Here is a 15,612-nt window from a genome sequence, read left to right on the forward strand (position 1 = left end):
AGTGCTTCCTGCCAGCAGTTGACACATCATGTAGCTGTCACGTGACATAAGCGCGTCAGCAAGTTCACATGAGAATTCAGAAGTGCCGCTTATTTACAACAGAAGAACAAACGTCACGTGAGAGTTCTGCAATTTCAAACAGCATCAGAGCCTTGGACGGAAGTGCTAATTTAAAGTAAAAAAAATTTTAATTGTCGATTTGTTTCTTACATACTTATCAGTTTGCTTCAGAAGACATTCATTGATCGACTGAAGTCGCATGGATTGCTTTTATGCTGCCTAAATGTGACCTTTTGGACTGTCAAATTGCTGGCACCCGTTTACTTGCATTATAAGGACCTGACAGAGCTCTACCTTCTTCAAAAAATCTTAATTTGTGTTCTGCTGAAGAAGGACAGTCATACACATCTGGGATGACATCAGAGTAAGTAAATAATGAGATAATTTTCATTTTTGGGTGAACTATTCCTTTAACATTATATTTGTTGTTTTGTTGCTAAAGTGTGACTAAGCTTTACATTAGTGTGAGATGCACATTTCGAATCAGAGTATTTCTCATGCTGCAGGTTTTGCCGCCATTTGGAATTCGGATCAAGTGAGACCAGAAATATTGAGAGATGAGATGCTTTTTGCTGTCAATGGAAAGTAGAAAAACATATTTCTGATTTGATTTTAATAATGTGAAAAAATTGTAGCATATTTATCATGTTATGAATTTGTGACTCTATATCAGGATAGTCTAATCTGAAAATATTTCCTTGCTTTACCATGCATTCTACTCGTGTTGGCCATGCTGTTAAAAAACTCTGGGAAAGTTAGCAGCATTACTCAGTGATGCTCAGGTATGTATTTATCAACAATAAAGAAGTCATGGTTTTGCCACTGTTTGTATGTTTCTCAGTCTAATCCTTGTTAGCATAAACACACAACATTACTGTAGACGTGGAACATTTTGAGTGATCTCTCATTTCTTTGTTTGTTTGTTTGTTTGTTTCCTTAAAACAGGAATAAGTGTTTGTTGTTCTCAAGTAGTAACTTTTTCTATTATTATTATTATCACGGAAAAGTTGTGTCTTTATGTTCTAAAAAAAGCAGATACTGTATACAATATTCAAAATCAATAATACAAATTTACAAATATTGTTGTTTGATGTTAGAACAACTGCAGGTATTTCCGGGACACTACAGTTATGTTATGTCTGTTATAAAGTGAGGTCAAACAGACATGGGGTGCATGGGAAGAGGTCCTGCTTTATTTGGGGCCATTGTATCCAAACATCTCCAAAGGTCTGAAAAAAGTAAAAGGCAAATTATTTAGTTTCTCTTTAAACTGTGTTTATTTTTAAGACAAAAAATGAGCTTGACATCATAGGAACTATTGTGACACTAAAAGAACAAAGGGTTTGAGACATAATTTCAACTTTAAATATCTATGAAAACATGCAGTGCCTCTATCAAGTGAAACGAAACACTGACAATCATTAACATTAGGTCATGATCCAAAGCTATGACCAACAATGGAAAAAAACATTCACATAAAAGGTGGTTGTTCTAATAATATATAGATATTTTGCATTACATTGTACATTCATTTTCAGTAGTTTTAGAATCCCTGCACTTATCATTGATTCCTGATGTCAGTTCTGATAGTTTTCACCTGTAAGAAAATAAATAAAATTCAGTGCTGACAGTCCAGCTGTAATATTTCACAGCTTCTTAACCAAAGACATTCTTAGACATAATATCAGTGGAAACATTAAGCAAAATATGAAAGTTATTTTTCTTTTACCCTCTATTGACCAGCATCAAACAGCTTCTTCCTGCCCTCCATTCCAGACATGGCTTCCACATTTTTACGCCAGTCAGTCACCTCTTCTTTCTATAAGTGGAACATGTGTACAAACAGATATGCTGTAAAATATCACATCATAAAATACATCATTGGTACCACTTCAACTTAAGTGAACATGTTTTAAACATGCTTGCAAATCATTTATGAATTGTCAAATTATATTAAATGCATTACCTTCTCCTCTTCTTTCTTGACTGTTTTGAGGTTGGCTTTGAAATCTACAGACTCTCTGACCTTGGAGCCCAGAAGAACTCTCATCATGGCATCAGCTGAGATCTTCACTCTCTTGAGTGCAGGCCTCTTCATTTTGCCTCTAAGTTCAGTAATCTTTATGTTCAAATCTGTAATCTGAAGTCAACACACTTTCATTAATTGTTTATAGTCAAGCAACACAAAGCTAGTTACATAGTATTTGCACTGAAGCCTAATATGATTCCATCCCTGATGGTGTCACTATAGCATGCTTATCAGCAGAGGGTGTAGTACCTCCTTTTCATTTTTGGCCACCTTGGAAGAGATGTCATACCTCTCCTCATCTACAACATCAATCTTTTGAAGGAGGTCTTTGCAGAGAGCCTGAGGACACAATATTGTACAATACTAGTAATAATAATAATAATAATAATAATAACTGGAGTAAGTTACTAGAGAAAGTGTCATGTAAAAATGCAATTTCTTGTCAAGCTACACAGAATAATTTGTTATGAATTTCCAACACATATTCGCTCAAAGGTTATCTTTTTAGTGGTACAGCATACTATAGATTGCAAATGAAGCAAAACTGGGGAACTTCAATTAATATATTGTACCAATATTTCCATATTAATTTCCATATTTTAAACAGCATAATTGTAGTTATCTGCACACACCTGAAGCTCTTGAACAGACAGACCAGACAGTTGTAGGGGTGGCACTCTCTCACGCAAAGTGGTCTCTCTCTCCCTTTGTTTCTCCTCTTCCTCAGTTACGAGCATAGAGGTTGCCTTCTTCAGAAGCTTCGTCTTAAGTAAAATATATTAGAAAAGTAGCTTACTGTTAAAAGCATCATTGTTAGGATGTATTTCTTCTTCAATGTTAAACTGAGAAAACCAAATTATACCTTTAGAAACAACCTCCTGGATGCCGTAATCTTAGATTTGGGTCTCTGAATAGATTTAAAGAGGAAATTGCGTTGGAATTAAAAATATTGATATTTAAGACATATAAAGAAGAATCAAGTTATTAAAGTGAAAGTAATGAAGTCCACTAACCAGTCTAAACCAGCAAGTTTCAATTGATGAGAAAAGGAATAAGTAGGAAAGTTTTAAACATGTTAATTTAAGATAACAGATATGAATCTAGAGATAAAACTTGAAAGAAAGAGTACTTACGCTTCAGACATTGTGACCTGATAAGTATTTCCTTTAAAGAAGGAAGAGAGGAAACCCTTGTGACTAAACTGGTGCAAATCACTTGTCAAAATCTGCTCAAATCTGAAAAATGCGGATCAGTGACTGGTAAACAGCAGTTACATTTAACACTCAAGATAGAGTAAAGAGGAAATGCACTTCATCAGCACCATTTTTGAGGTACATGATACTTTCACAAACTATGCATTCTAAACCTTTTTTTAACCCTTATGAACAAACATATACAATACCTGACTGATACACTAAATAAAAAGCCAGCAAAATCTGAAAGTCAATAGGGGATAAAAATCGCTCATCTTTTTAATATCTTAATTGTTTCTCAGAGACAGCAATGCAATTAAATGAAAAGCAAATCAACCCATTGCATATTTCTCCTGTTTCTCAAATTTTTCTCCCTATCTCAACTGCTCAGAATTGCCAAGACACCAAAGCCAGCAATCATCTTTCATCAATTTTTCCAAAGATCAAATGATCTACGCTATTCTTTCCACATTCATTTTATAACTCAGTACTATTCATACCTGTTTCTCCAAAGACCACTCCAAGGCAATGAGCAAAGTGTGACAATGTCAGGGGACAAGGAAGCCAGGGACATTTTATGGCCTTTTTGGTCTCCTCTGAGTGGCTCACTAAAATAGACTGAACCCTTTACCCTGAGGCTCACTTTACTTAGCATCATCAAAACACAATTGCACACATTGTCCAGAGCCAGGCTCTCTATTTCTCATTGTTTGACCCTACATGGCTTTTCTGAAGTTTGCCAGGAGCGGCATGATGTCTATGCAACTCTGAAAGTGATCAGAGAGTTGCGTTTGAATTTATCACCAATAAAAGTTGCATTGCTTCAGCCACCTGTTTAATTTAGATCAGCTTGTAGATGTTAAGCTGGGGTACAAGTAAGTTGTCTTGTTGTTTTAAGCTCCATTCTGTCTTGTTTTTATTCCCATTAGGTTTCCAAAGGTTTTCTGAATGTTTAGAAAGTACTAATATCAAATGCACTTGAAGAATCATCCCTAACTAGGCTGCATCACATGGAATTTGGGTAATATACACACAGCATGTGGTAACATAAAAGCCAGTTGTCCACACATTCAAGTACATACAAGATACACAACCATGAGTAACAGCGGTAACACTTCAATAAGGCTCCATTAGTTAACATCAGTTAATGCATTAGGTATCATGAAAAAACAATGAAAAAAATATTTTTTTACAGCATTTATAAATTTTTGTTAATGTTAATTAATAACATTGTTATTAATTAGTAACTCATTGTTAGTTCATGTTAACTCATAGTGCATTAACTAACAACTTTTGATTTTTAAAATGTATCAGTATATGCTGACATTAACATTAACTTAGATTAATAAATGCTGTATTAGTATTGTGCATTGTAAGTTCATGTTAACTAATGTTAACAAATTGAATCTTATTGTAAAGTGTTACCATAACAGCAATGCTTGTCACTGAGGACACGCAAGGGAATTGCATGTTGACACAACACATTTTGCTTCATCGTATGGGATCATTTAATTTTGGAATGCCATTACATTGCATTTTGTACTCTCATTAGACTAGAAAGTGTTACAATTTCTGACATCTATTTCCTTAACAACACTGACTTCTTCTAGTTCACAACAATGCATACAATTTATCAAATAATTTCCAGTCTGAATGTTTCTCATGAATAAAGTATGCATTTAGCATTTCAATAAACAAAACATCACATTTTGTTTCAGAGTGCAAATACATTTGTCCAGACTGTATACAAATTGCAGCAAAGGGCAGAAACTGGTAAAGACAAACCAAGTCCTAAGGCCTTCCACAAAAACACTCATACCTATGATCATTATTAACAGTTTTTGTGTGTTCAGTGCACATGATTAGTCAGAATAGTATCTTTAAAATCACACTTGTACAATTTGGATTTTATTGCAGCAAATCATAAGTGAAGTGGGAGCCTACTTGTCTTGGTATACACATGTCACTCCCCTTTCTTGTTACAGAGCCTGAAAGTTAGTTAAAAGTAAGAAAACTGTATCATCTTCTTTTCACAATGCTTGTTTGTTTGTTTTTGTTTTTTGTTTTTGTTTGTTTGTTTTTTTTTTTGTTTTTTTGTTTTTTTACAACACTCAATATCTGAGAAATGCCAACCATTAAATATGTTGGACATCAAGTGATAAAAGCTGCTTTTATACTTTTTTTATTGATTAGCATTAAAGAGCTTCTTCCTGCCCTCCATTCCAGACATAGCCTCCACATTCTTACGCCAGTCAGTCACCTCTTCTTTCTATAAATGGGTAAAATGGATGTTAAGAATGCTTGCAATAACAACTGTGATTTATTACAATGATCAATTTAAAATTCTAGAATTCTAAAGGGCTATTCACACCGTGCACATTTTTGCATCTATCTGCACTGTTTCCTAATAGTCTATGTAACCATGCGCTAGACGGATGTCTTTGACCGTTGCGACACATCTCACTGTTTTTAGCATTTTGTGACTTAAGTGCTGTGCTTTTAAGATGCCATGTCAGACACCTACGTTCTATTATCTTCTGTTGCACCATTTATTGCTGTTTTTGAATTCAAGAATGCATCCTGTGTGAACGGCTCGTGACAGAACACAATGCATTACCTTCTCTTCTTCTTTCTTTACTGTTTTCAGGTTGGCTTTGAAATCAGCCTTTGATGACAGTTTGGATTCGGTCAAAGCACCAAACATAGCATCAGAAGACTTCTTAACCCTCTTCAGTTTGGTTCTGTTCATTGAACCTTTCAGGTCCCAAATCTTCTGGGTCTGAGTCTGGATCTGAAACAGAACACATGGATGGGAATTTGTAAAACAACAGTATTGATGTCAGTTTTACATTTACATTTATGCATTTGGCAGATGCTTAAATGTCTTATAGTGCATGCAAGATACTATAGCATACCTACATTTTATCAAGTAATTGCAACTCAAGTCATTTTCATTTTTTTAGTGCTTTTCACAACACATCGTTTCAAAGCAGCTTTACCGAAAATTATGCTATATAAAAAATTATAATGTGATGTCTCATTTTGCGGTTTAGTTGAAAAACAATTGAAAACCATGCCTTAAAAATCATTGTCTTTAGGCCCCCAGTGAGAAAGCCAAAAGCAACTGTGGCAAGAAACACACAAAAGAAGTTTATGGAGAAAAATAACCTTGGGAGAAACCAGGCTCCGCTGGGGGAGCCAGTTCCCCTCTGGCTATACAGCATGACTATAATGCAAATATTAATTAACTGTGAAGTACAAGTCTTGTTTTATGTAAGCATGAGTAGATTTTGGTGGGAAATGTTTAAAACTAAAGGATTGTGTATGAACTGTAAGATTTATTATATATTGATAGATTAATGATAAATAGATAGTGTCTTGAAGTCCATCTCAAATTTACTGCGGAAGTGTAGTGTCCTTTTTACTTGGCTGAAGAAGGCTTTTATTGAAATTAATTTATTTTCTATATATTCCAATTTAAGAGGGTGGAGTCCATCCTGTGACTATTGACAAGATGAAGCAGGCAGTGGTCAGTGTGTGTGTTCCCTGGGAATCAAACCCATGACCTTGGTGTTGTTAGCAACTTGGTCTACAAATTGATCTACAGGAACTAAAACAGCTGGTAGCATATTCATACTAACCAGGAACTAAAAACTCATTTCAGAGTGCTCTGGACAGAAACAGTATTTTTTCATTCCGATTCTGGCATTCTGTAGCTAGGGTCCTTTCCAAATGGTAACCGGTTGGAACGAAATAAAAGAATGGTTAATAACATTATTTTCAAAATAACAGAATTTGTGCTAAGGGTGTGTGATATACCAGTTGCAGTGTTCTCAGACCTCACATAAGAAATAAGGGACCTGATCTGAAAAACAATCTCAAATTGTTGGACTTACCTCACCAAAATAAGTGAAAATATGAGATCCAATTTTTTTTCCTCGTGTGGGGGATTGATCAGCATAGAAATCATAACAAGTATAGCATATAGTAGCCAATATAAAAATAATGTCTTTTTTCAATAAATGTATTCTTGGGGCCTGGGTAGCTCAGCAAGTAAAGACGCTGACTACCACCCCTGGAGTTGCAAGTTCAAATCCAGGGCATGCTGAGTGACTCCAGCCAGGTCTCCTAAGCAACCGAATTGGCCCGGTTGCTAGGGAGGGTAGAGTCACATGGGGTAACCTCCTTGTGGTCGCTGTAATGTGGTTCTCGCCTCTCGGTGGCGGGCGTAGTGAGTTGTGCGTGGATGCTGTGCTCAACAAGCCACTGATATAATGCGCAGATTGACGGTCTCAGACGCAGAGGCAACTGAGATTCATCCTCCGCCACACTGATTGAGGCGAGTCACTACGCCACCACGAGGACTTAGAGTGCATTGAAAATTGGGCATTCCAAATTGGGGAGAAAAGGGGATAAAAAAATAAATAAATGTATTCTTAATATTAAATATATCCCAAATATTTTTGTTATTATTATTATTTATTTTTTGTATTTTTGTATTTTTTTTTTTTTTTTTGAAAATTAAAAATATTTAATTCAACAATGTGCAATTAGGCAAAGAAATGTGTGATACAACAATTTCCTTTAGGATCAAAGCACATGCTAAGATTCTACTATAAAGACAGTGTCTAATTACACATCTCTGAGGATCTTTCCTGGGCCCTCAACACTTTCATCCTGATCAAGAAAGCGCAGCAGTGTCTGATCTCATCTTTCTTGGCAGATCCTGCTGAACTTTTACCGCTGCACTATTAAAAGCATCTTAACTAACTGCATCATAGTGTGGTATGGTAACTGCACTTCTTCAGATCAGAAATCACTCCAGCGGGTGGTGAAAACTTGCCCACAATATCATTGGTGCCTAGTTACCCTCAGGGTTAGGAGGGTTACTTTTAAAATGTATTCCACTACAGATTACAGAATACATGCTGTAAAATGTAATTTGTAACATATTCCGTTAGATTTCTCAAGGTCAGTAATGTATTCTAAATACTTTGGATTACTTCTTCAGCACTGGTAGATTTTTTCACTTGTTTTGACTATAAAAACTCTGCCAGTACAGTAAGACAAAATACACATGTTAAAAATACATTCTCTGAAAACAGACTAAATATCTTATGCAGTGTTGTTTCTAAAACAAGATAAAGCAAATGTATCTTGTTTTAAGGATTTTTAGATATTTTACAGAAAAACAAACAAAAATTATCAAGAAAATTTTTTTTGTCCTAATGTCAAAGGTCTTACTAGAGAGAGAGAAAAAACAAAATCTAATGTGGATGTTCATGATAAAAAAATAAAATAAAAATCATGCCTGGTAACAGGTGCATGTAAAAGGGCTAGAAAAAGCATTTTAGCTTAGCATAAAGGTAAATGATCACGTGACAATTTACACAAGGTTTATTTTTATTTCTGCTGCTCCAAACTTACTTCAAACCTCTCTGTCTGCTCGAATGAATGCATCACATCTTAAGAAAGTGTTTCATCGCTGTTCAAAAGCTCCTCTGATCGCATCATTTTTATGGACAAATGTTTTTTCAACTGAATAGACTAAATATTAAATTAAACAAATGACAATAAATTGCAAAGTAATCTCTTCAGTAGTCAAAATACTTTTTGAATGTAACTGTACTCTGATTACCAATGATTAAAACTGTAACTGTATTGGAATACAGTTACTAATATTTTGTATTTTAAATACGTAATCTCGTTACATGTATTCCATTTCTCCCCAACCCTGGTTACCCTATTTTAAAGACATCTACCACAAACGCTGCCTACAAAGGAAGGAATACATCAAAGATATCTCACACCCCAACCATGGATTGTTTACTCCTCTCCCATCTGGGAGACGCTACAGGAGTTTTCACTGTCACACCAGCAGACTCAGAAACAGTTTCTTCCCTTCAGCGGTCAGCCTTATGAACTCTGACACTGAACCCCCCAACAAAACAAAAAAAAAGTACTGTACAATATTACTGCTATTTGCACACTACTGTAATACTTGAATCCTATGCACCTTCTGTCTTGCATTTAACTGTAATTAAGCATTGTAATTTGCACTACAATGCTAAATGCCTTTTTATACCTCATCCTCAATCTCAATCCCTTTTTGCACATTTTGCACTATTTAAACATGATGCCATATATACTCAACAGTCACCATCCATTCACACATCTCTGTACAATGCATCATATCTATTACATACCTTGCACAATTACTGTATCTCTCTCTCTCTCTCTCTCTCTCTCTCTCTCTCTCTCTCTATATATATATATATATATATACAGTTGTGCTCAAAAGTTTGCATACCCTGGCAGAAATTGTGAAAATTTGGCATTGATTTTGAAAATATGACCAATCATGCAAAAAACTGTCTTTTATTTAAGGATAGTGATCATATGAAGCCATTTATTATCATATAGTTGTTTGGCTCCTTTTTAAATCATAATGGTAACAGAAATCACCCAAATGGCCCTGATCAAAAGTTGACATACCGTTGAATGTCTGGCCTTGTTACAGACACACAAGGTGACACACACAGGTTTAAATGGCAATTAAAGGTTAATTTACCACACCTGTGGCTTTTTAAATTGCAATTAGTGTCTGAGTATAAATAGTCAATGAGTTTGTTAGCTCTCATGTGGATGCACTGAGCAAGCTAGATACTGAGCCATGGGGAGCAGAAAAGAAATGTCAAAAGACCTGCGTAACAAGGTAATGGAACTTTATAAAGATGGAAAAAGATATAAAAAGATATCCAAAGCCTTGAAAATGCCAGTCAGTACTGTTCAATCACTTATTAAGAAGTGGAAAATTCAGGGATCTCTTGATACCAAGCCACGGTCAGGTAGACCAAGAAAGATTTCAGCCACAAATGCCAGAAGAATTGTTCGTGATACAAAGAAAAACCCACAGGTAACCTCAGGAGAAATACAGGCTGCTCTGGAAAAAGACGGTGTGGTTGTTTCAAAGATCACAATACGACGATACTTGAAAAAAAATTAGCTGCATGGTTGAGCTGCCAGAATGAAGCCTTTACTGCGCCAATGCCACAAAAAAATGCCGGTTACAATATGCCCGACAACACCTTGACACGCCTCACAGCTTCTGGCACACTGTAATTTGGAGTGACGAGACCAAAATAGAGCTTTATGGTCACAACCTTAAGCTCTATGTTTGGAGAGGGGTCAACAAGGTCTATAGTGAAAAGAATACCATCCCCACTATGAAGCATGGTGGTGGCTCACTGATGTTTTTGGGGTGTGTGAGCTCTAAAGGCACGGGGAATCTTGTGAAAATTGATGGCAAGTTGAATGCAGCATGTTATCAGAAAATACTGGCAGACAATTTGCATTCTTCCGCATAAAAGCTGCACATGGGACGCTCTTGGACTTTCCAGCACGGCAATGACCCTAAGCACAAGGCCAAGTTGACCCTCCAGTGGTTACAGCAGAAAAAGGTGAAGGTTCTGGAGTGGCCATCACAGTCTCCTGACCTTAATATCATCGAGCCACTCTGCGGAGATCTCAAACATGCGGTTCATCCAAGACGACCAAAGACTTGGCATGACCTGGAGGCATTTTGCCAAGACGAATGGGCAGCTATACCACCTGCAAGAATTTGGGGCCTCATAGACAACTATTACAAAAGACTGCACGCTGTCATTGATGCTAAAGGGGGCAATAAACAGTATTAAGAACTAAGGGTATGCAGACTTTTGAACAGGGGTCATTTCATTTTTTTCTTTGTTGCCATGTTTTGTTTTATGATTGTGCCATTCTTTTATAACCTACAGTTGAATATGAATCTCATAAGAAATAAAAGAAATGTGTTTTGCCTGCTCACTCATGTTTTCTTTAAAAATGGTACATATATTACCAATTCTCCAAGGGTATGCAAACTTTTGAGCACAACTGTATATATTGCTACTTGCACTTCTGGTTAGATGCTAACTGCATTTCATTTGCTCTGCACTTATACTCTGCACAATGACAATAAAGTTTAATCTAATCTAATCTAATTCAGAAAATGTACTGTAATAAACCCTTTGGTCTTTGGTACAATTAAAAGATTATTGGAACAAAATTAAATGGATATTAACTGGTTACTTGCTTTAAATCTTTTTTTTTTTTTTTTTTTTTTTAATTCATTCCGAAACAATTGAATTGTTTTGCATTTAGTTTTGGTTTACAGTTATATGCACAGCAAAAAAGGTGGGACAAAATGCTACCTCTGATTCATTTTTAGCCACTTTCACTTCAAGGTCATATCGGGCCTCATCAACTACATCAATCTTGCGGTGAAGCTCTTTGCAAAGATCCTGCAAAGAAACATTCCATACATTTAGTAATTTAAATCGTGGATAAATTTGCATATTTTTGCAAATTGCTGGAGCAGATAATTGATTTATAAAAAAATAAATAAAAAAAAGATATTAATACCTGCAGTTCCTGTACAGACAGTCCAGATAGTTTGAGAGGTGGAACTCTCTCATTAAGAGCTTTATCTTTCTCTCTCTTATTCTGCTCTTTTTCAGCTGCTAGCATAGACGTCGCTGCCTTCAAAAGTTTGGTCTGTAATTTAACAGCACTGGTGTTAATATAAAGTTTCAGCAGACTTTGCACACAGGTCGGCACATAAAGAAGGACACTTCCATCAATTGATCATTTATCTTGAAAATTCTATTGGGGATTGCCTTTCCATAAGGAGTTCCAAAGCTATGTTTAGTATGCAAACAATTTATATTCACTTCCCAAAGCATTTTATTAAAGGTATAGTTCACTCAGTTAACTCATCCTCATGTTGTTCCAAACCCATTTGACACAAAAGGAGACAGAATGACAGCCATAGTAACGACAGACTGATATCACAGTGAAATCAGAAACAATGGCTGTGTCTAGTTTCGAAGGCTATGTGCTCCAGAAAGCAAGAAGGACACTTCGAATGCAGCCTTCGGATGCCTCAGAGGTTTACCTCAGAGGTTCCCTTCTCACTAATAGCGCACGTGCAAGCTGACACATTCTGTTTCCGTTTGTCCAACGAAGACCATCTCGTTTCAACGAAGGTAATTCGAAGTAGAGGAAGCTCGGTATACCGCTGCCTGCAAAGGACGCATCCTACCTAGCACCAGCCTTCGAAATGAGACACAGATTGTAGGTTGACTCTTCTTTAGCTAAAATTGGTCTGTATTTACCAAAATTCAAAGCACAATTTTCGTGCCAGTGCAAGTGGGCGTGGATGGGAGTGCTTGTGATATCTCTAGGTATACAAAAACTGTGTGTGTATTGTATCTTAATGAAGTGGCTCAAAGTGCAATTTGCTATTTTCATGAGATATACGTCATACGTCAAGACATCTGTGAAGCACGTCTAATCTTGGCGCAAAGTCCAAATTCAGTTCCTTCATTTACAGTTTGGGGATTTCACCAACAGAGAACAAGATGGCAGAAAAACGAGAGGGAGTTCAGAGCAAGGACGTAGTTATTGCGCAAACGAAAGTACGATACAAATGGTCCTTATTTCTATTCTTCTAATGCATTACATGCAGCCCATTTACACAACCAAATTATTATGAATAGGCTGTATTCATTTATTTAGACACTGCTTGACAGGGAATATAATAGGATGTAGATGGAACAATACCTCCCAATTAAACTGCACTTGACCCAGCGCATTAGCGCTTTGCGCACGGTTTCGCCAACCCACTTGTGCCCAGACCTAGCGCATGCTTGCACGGAAATATAAAAACTTCTTGGCCATGCCCACTGACTTTGCGCGTATTGCAAAGTGCTGTACCTAACGCATAGCACTCTTAAATATGGCATGTAATGTACAGTAAGAGGGAAAAGAAAGTTATAGGGGTTTGGAACAATGATGATAGAATTTTCCTTTTTCGGTGAACTATCCATTACAGATGAAAAAGAAGGAATCACTGCACTCTACCAATATAGGGTGTGAAGATCCATAAGCCTTTATCAATTACTAAAGAAAAAATTATCTGCATTCCTTTTTTCATTTTATTTTTTTCCACCATTCAGCGGACACAAACGTTTCAGCCTCACGGCCTTCCTCAGTTACATAAAAAAATAAGCAGAGAACTTACCTTTAAGAGAAGCCGCCATGTGGCAGTATATTTTGTCTTTTTCTGAAAGAGATGTCAAAAAAGTAATGTCAGTTCATTCTAGTCTCAATACACAATAGTTCTGTCCATTGCTAAATAATTCTATGACCTTCTTAATCTTAATCTGAGTGGTCATACAGCTTGCCAAAAGGAAAGTGACTTACCGGTCTACAGTAATAAAGTGTGATGCAAAGCAATGAGGGAAAAATGAAACAGCAATTGATTAGCAAAAGAGACAAATCTATAAACTCTACAATTTATTTATTTATTTATTTTCTCACTTTTTTCTCCCCAATTCAGCTCTAAGTCGTCGTGGTGGCGTAATGACTCGCCTCAATCCGGGTGGTGGAGGACGAATCTCAGTTGCCTCCGCATCTGAGATGTCAATCCGTGTATCTTATTACGTGGCTTGTTGAGCACGTTACCGCGGAGACCTAGCACATGTGGAGGCTTCACGCTATTCTCCGCAGCATCCACGCACAACTCACCACGTTCCCCACCGAGAGTGAGAACCACATTATAGCGACCACGAGGAGGTTAACCCAACATGACTCTACCCACCCTAGCAACCGGGCCAATTGGTTGCTTAGGAAGCCTGACTGGAGTCACTCAGCACACCCTGGATTCAAACTTGTGACTCCAGGTGTGGTAGTCAGCGTCTTTACTTGCTGAGCTACCCAGGCCCCCCAACTCTACAATTTATTAACCATTATGATGTTTTGAAAATAAAATCATCAGAATATTTACCCTTCAGACATAGCAGGTCCTCCTTATGGGCACTGCAAAAAGGAATATATTTTGTAAGAGTGCTCAAAAATGCTTTTTTGGAATAGCATATAGTTTTATTCTGTCATTTCAAACATAAGCAATTCTTTAAAAAGTTCCAAACTTCAAAGCAACCTATGTTCAAATATTCCAATATGCTGGAGGTCAAAGCCAAGCAAAGTCATGTGATTTCCATATGAAATTTTTTTTTTTAAATGTCAGATGATGATCGTTCAGTGTAAGAAATGGAGCTTCAATCTGTGCGTCAGACTTTGCTTGGAGTTACAATCCAGACGTTGTCTGCAAAGGTGATGACTGCAAAGTATTTAAAAGGCACTGGAGTGATACCATCACAATGTAGAGTTTAATTTAGGGACCTTGTGAAGATTGTTTATAGATGGTCAAACACAGTGCTCCTACAGCGTACTCCATCCGTACCTATTTATTGTGTCCGTACCTATTGTGCACATGGTTGTTAGTGTTCCCTGGCTGGCTAAATTTGAACATTGCTGCCATTCTTTCATATGGCCCAGTTTCTAGCTCTAGCCTTGACCCCATTACACTGGATGCTAACTGCTAACTAGAAGCCAGAAGCAACATTTTGCAAATGTTGGCCCCCTTTTCCCTGATAGATTCTAAAAAGAAGTTGGCAAGAGTTGGAGCATTGGCAGTACTCTTTTGTGTATGGCTAATAATTCGTACATAAAAAAAAGAAGCTAGCAATTAGGCAGCCATTGAAATAGTACAGTCATAGAGCAGCTATTTTTTGCTCGTCATTCACCAGAGCGAATTGTATGACAGTTTGAGGGTGACTTTAGTAGCACATGAAAGAAAACTTACAATGAAGGCACTAAAGTGTTTGACATCCCAAGGTCTACTGTACTCTGAGGACTGGTTTCAAGGTCTAATTGTTGATATTGCTCCTTGCCCACTCATGGGCCCTGTTTACACCTGATATTACTTTTAGATGGGTTTGAACCTGGACATGGTAAAGAAGATTCTAAATGGGCTTCAAAATATTTTGAGATTTGTCCACTTCAACCACATTCCAAAAACGCACGTGATCACATTGAGCTCATAGTAAACACTCATGATCCATCCAAACGCATTTGAACAGCAGCGAAGCACTGCCTACTAACCTGTCAATCAACCACAGCCCTAAAACAAGAGTTTTAAACTTTACCGGATACATGCGGTTTTGAAAGGAAATCACCACCTGATCGGAAAATTACAAAGTTGGAGCCAAACCTTTGGCTAAGCAATGTTCTCCAGTTACATTTCCAAATTCTCAATTCAAAGGACACTTGATCTTGGAACTGTGCTCCTCCAGGTCTCTCTGCTAGAAACCAGCTTCAGTATTTCATAACACACAATCCTTAAAGTTGACAAAGGCAGCTTATTACAGAAATACACAGTGCAGTCCTTGCTAATCCCTGCAGGGAGCC

At 36.9% G+C, this 15,612-nt stretch overlaps 2 protein-coding genes across 2 annotated transcripts; both read right to left on the reverse strand.

Annotated features, from left to right (window-relative positions):
* Positions 1-306: 306 nt before the first annotated feature.
* On the reverse strand, positions 307-3,766 carry LOC127437719 (troponin I, slow skeletal muscle-like). The gene is made up of 6 exons (XM_051692818.1): positions 2,952-3,766; positions 2,722-2,853; positions 2,339-2,428; positions 2,027-2,200; positions 1,790-1,879; positions 307-1,657 (listed from the first exon to the last, which is right to left on the reverse strand). The coding sequence occupies exons 2-5, from the start codon at positions 2,824-2,826 to the stop codon at positions 1,793-1,795; spliced, it is 456 nt and encodes a 151-aa protein (XP_051548778.1). The 5' UTR covers positions 2,827-2,853; positions 2,952-3,766; the 3' UTR covers positions 307-1,657; positions 1,790-1,792.
* Positions 3,767-4,746: 980 nt separating this feature from the next.
* Positions 4,747-13,540, reverse strand: LOC127437718 (troponin I, slow skeletal muscle-like). Its single transcript, XM_051692816.1, has 5 exons — positions 13,385-13,540; positions 11,725-11,856; positions 11,514-11,603; positions 5,900-6,073; positions 4,747-5,551 (listed from the first exon to the last, which is right to left on the reverse strand). The coding sequence occupies exons 2-5, from the start codon at positions 11,827-11,829 to the stop codon at positions 5,465-5,467; spliced, it is 456 nt and encodes a 151-aa protein (XP_051548776.1). The 5' UTR covers positions 11,830-11,856; positions 13,385-13,540; the 3' UTR covers positions 4,747-5,464.
* Positions 13,541-15,612: the final 2,072 nt, after the last annotated feature.

The sequence above is a fragment of the Myxocyprinus asiaticus genome, chromosome 48 (assembly GCF_019703515.2).
Source record: "Myxocyprinus asiaticus isolate MX2 ecotype Aquarium Trade chromosome 48, UBuf_Myxa_2, whole genome shotgun sequence".
NCBI lineage: Eukaryota > Metazoa > Chordata > Actinopteri > Cypriniformes > Catostomidae > Myxocyprinus > Myxocyprinus asiaticus.

Bases quoted from the DNA above. Each gene is read 5' to 3' on its own strand.
- LOC127437719 (XM_051692818.1), bottom strand. From the start codon at position 2,826: ATGCTCGTAACTGAGGAAGAGGAGAAACAAAGGGAGAGAGAGACCACT. The intron at 2,429-2,721 runs GTGTGTGCAGAT...TTGTGTCCTCAG, and splicing joins TGTCTGTTCAAGAGCTTCAG to GCTCTCTGCAAAGACCTCCT. The intron at 1,880-2,026 runs GTAATGCATTTA...TTCCACTTATAG, and splicing joins TCAAGAAAGAAGAGGAGAAG to AAAGAAGAGGTGACTGACTG.
- LOC127437718 (XM_051692816.1), bottom strand. From the start codon at position 11,829: ATGCTAGCAGCTGAAAAAGAGCAGAATAAGAGAGAGAAAGATAAAGCT. The intron at 6,074-11,513 runs GTAGCATTTTGT...GTTCTGTTTCAG, and splicing joins TGGCTAAAAATGAATCAGAG to ATCCAGACTCAGACCCAGAA. The intron at 5,552-5,899 runs GTAATGCATTGT...ACCCATTTATAG, and splicing joins TAAAGAAAGAAGAAGAGAAG to AAAGAAGAGGTGACTGACTG.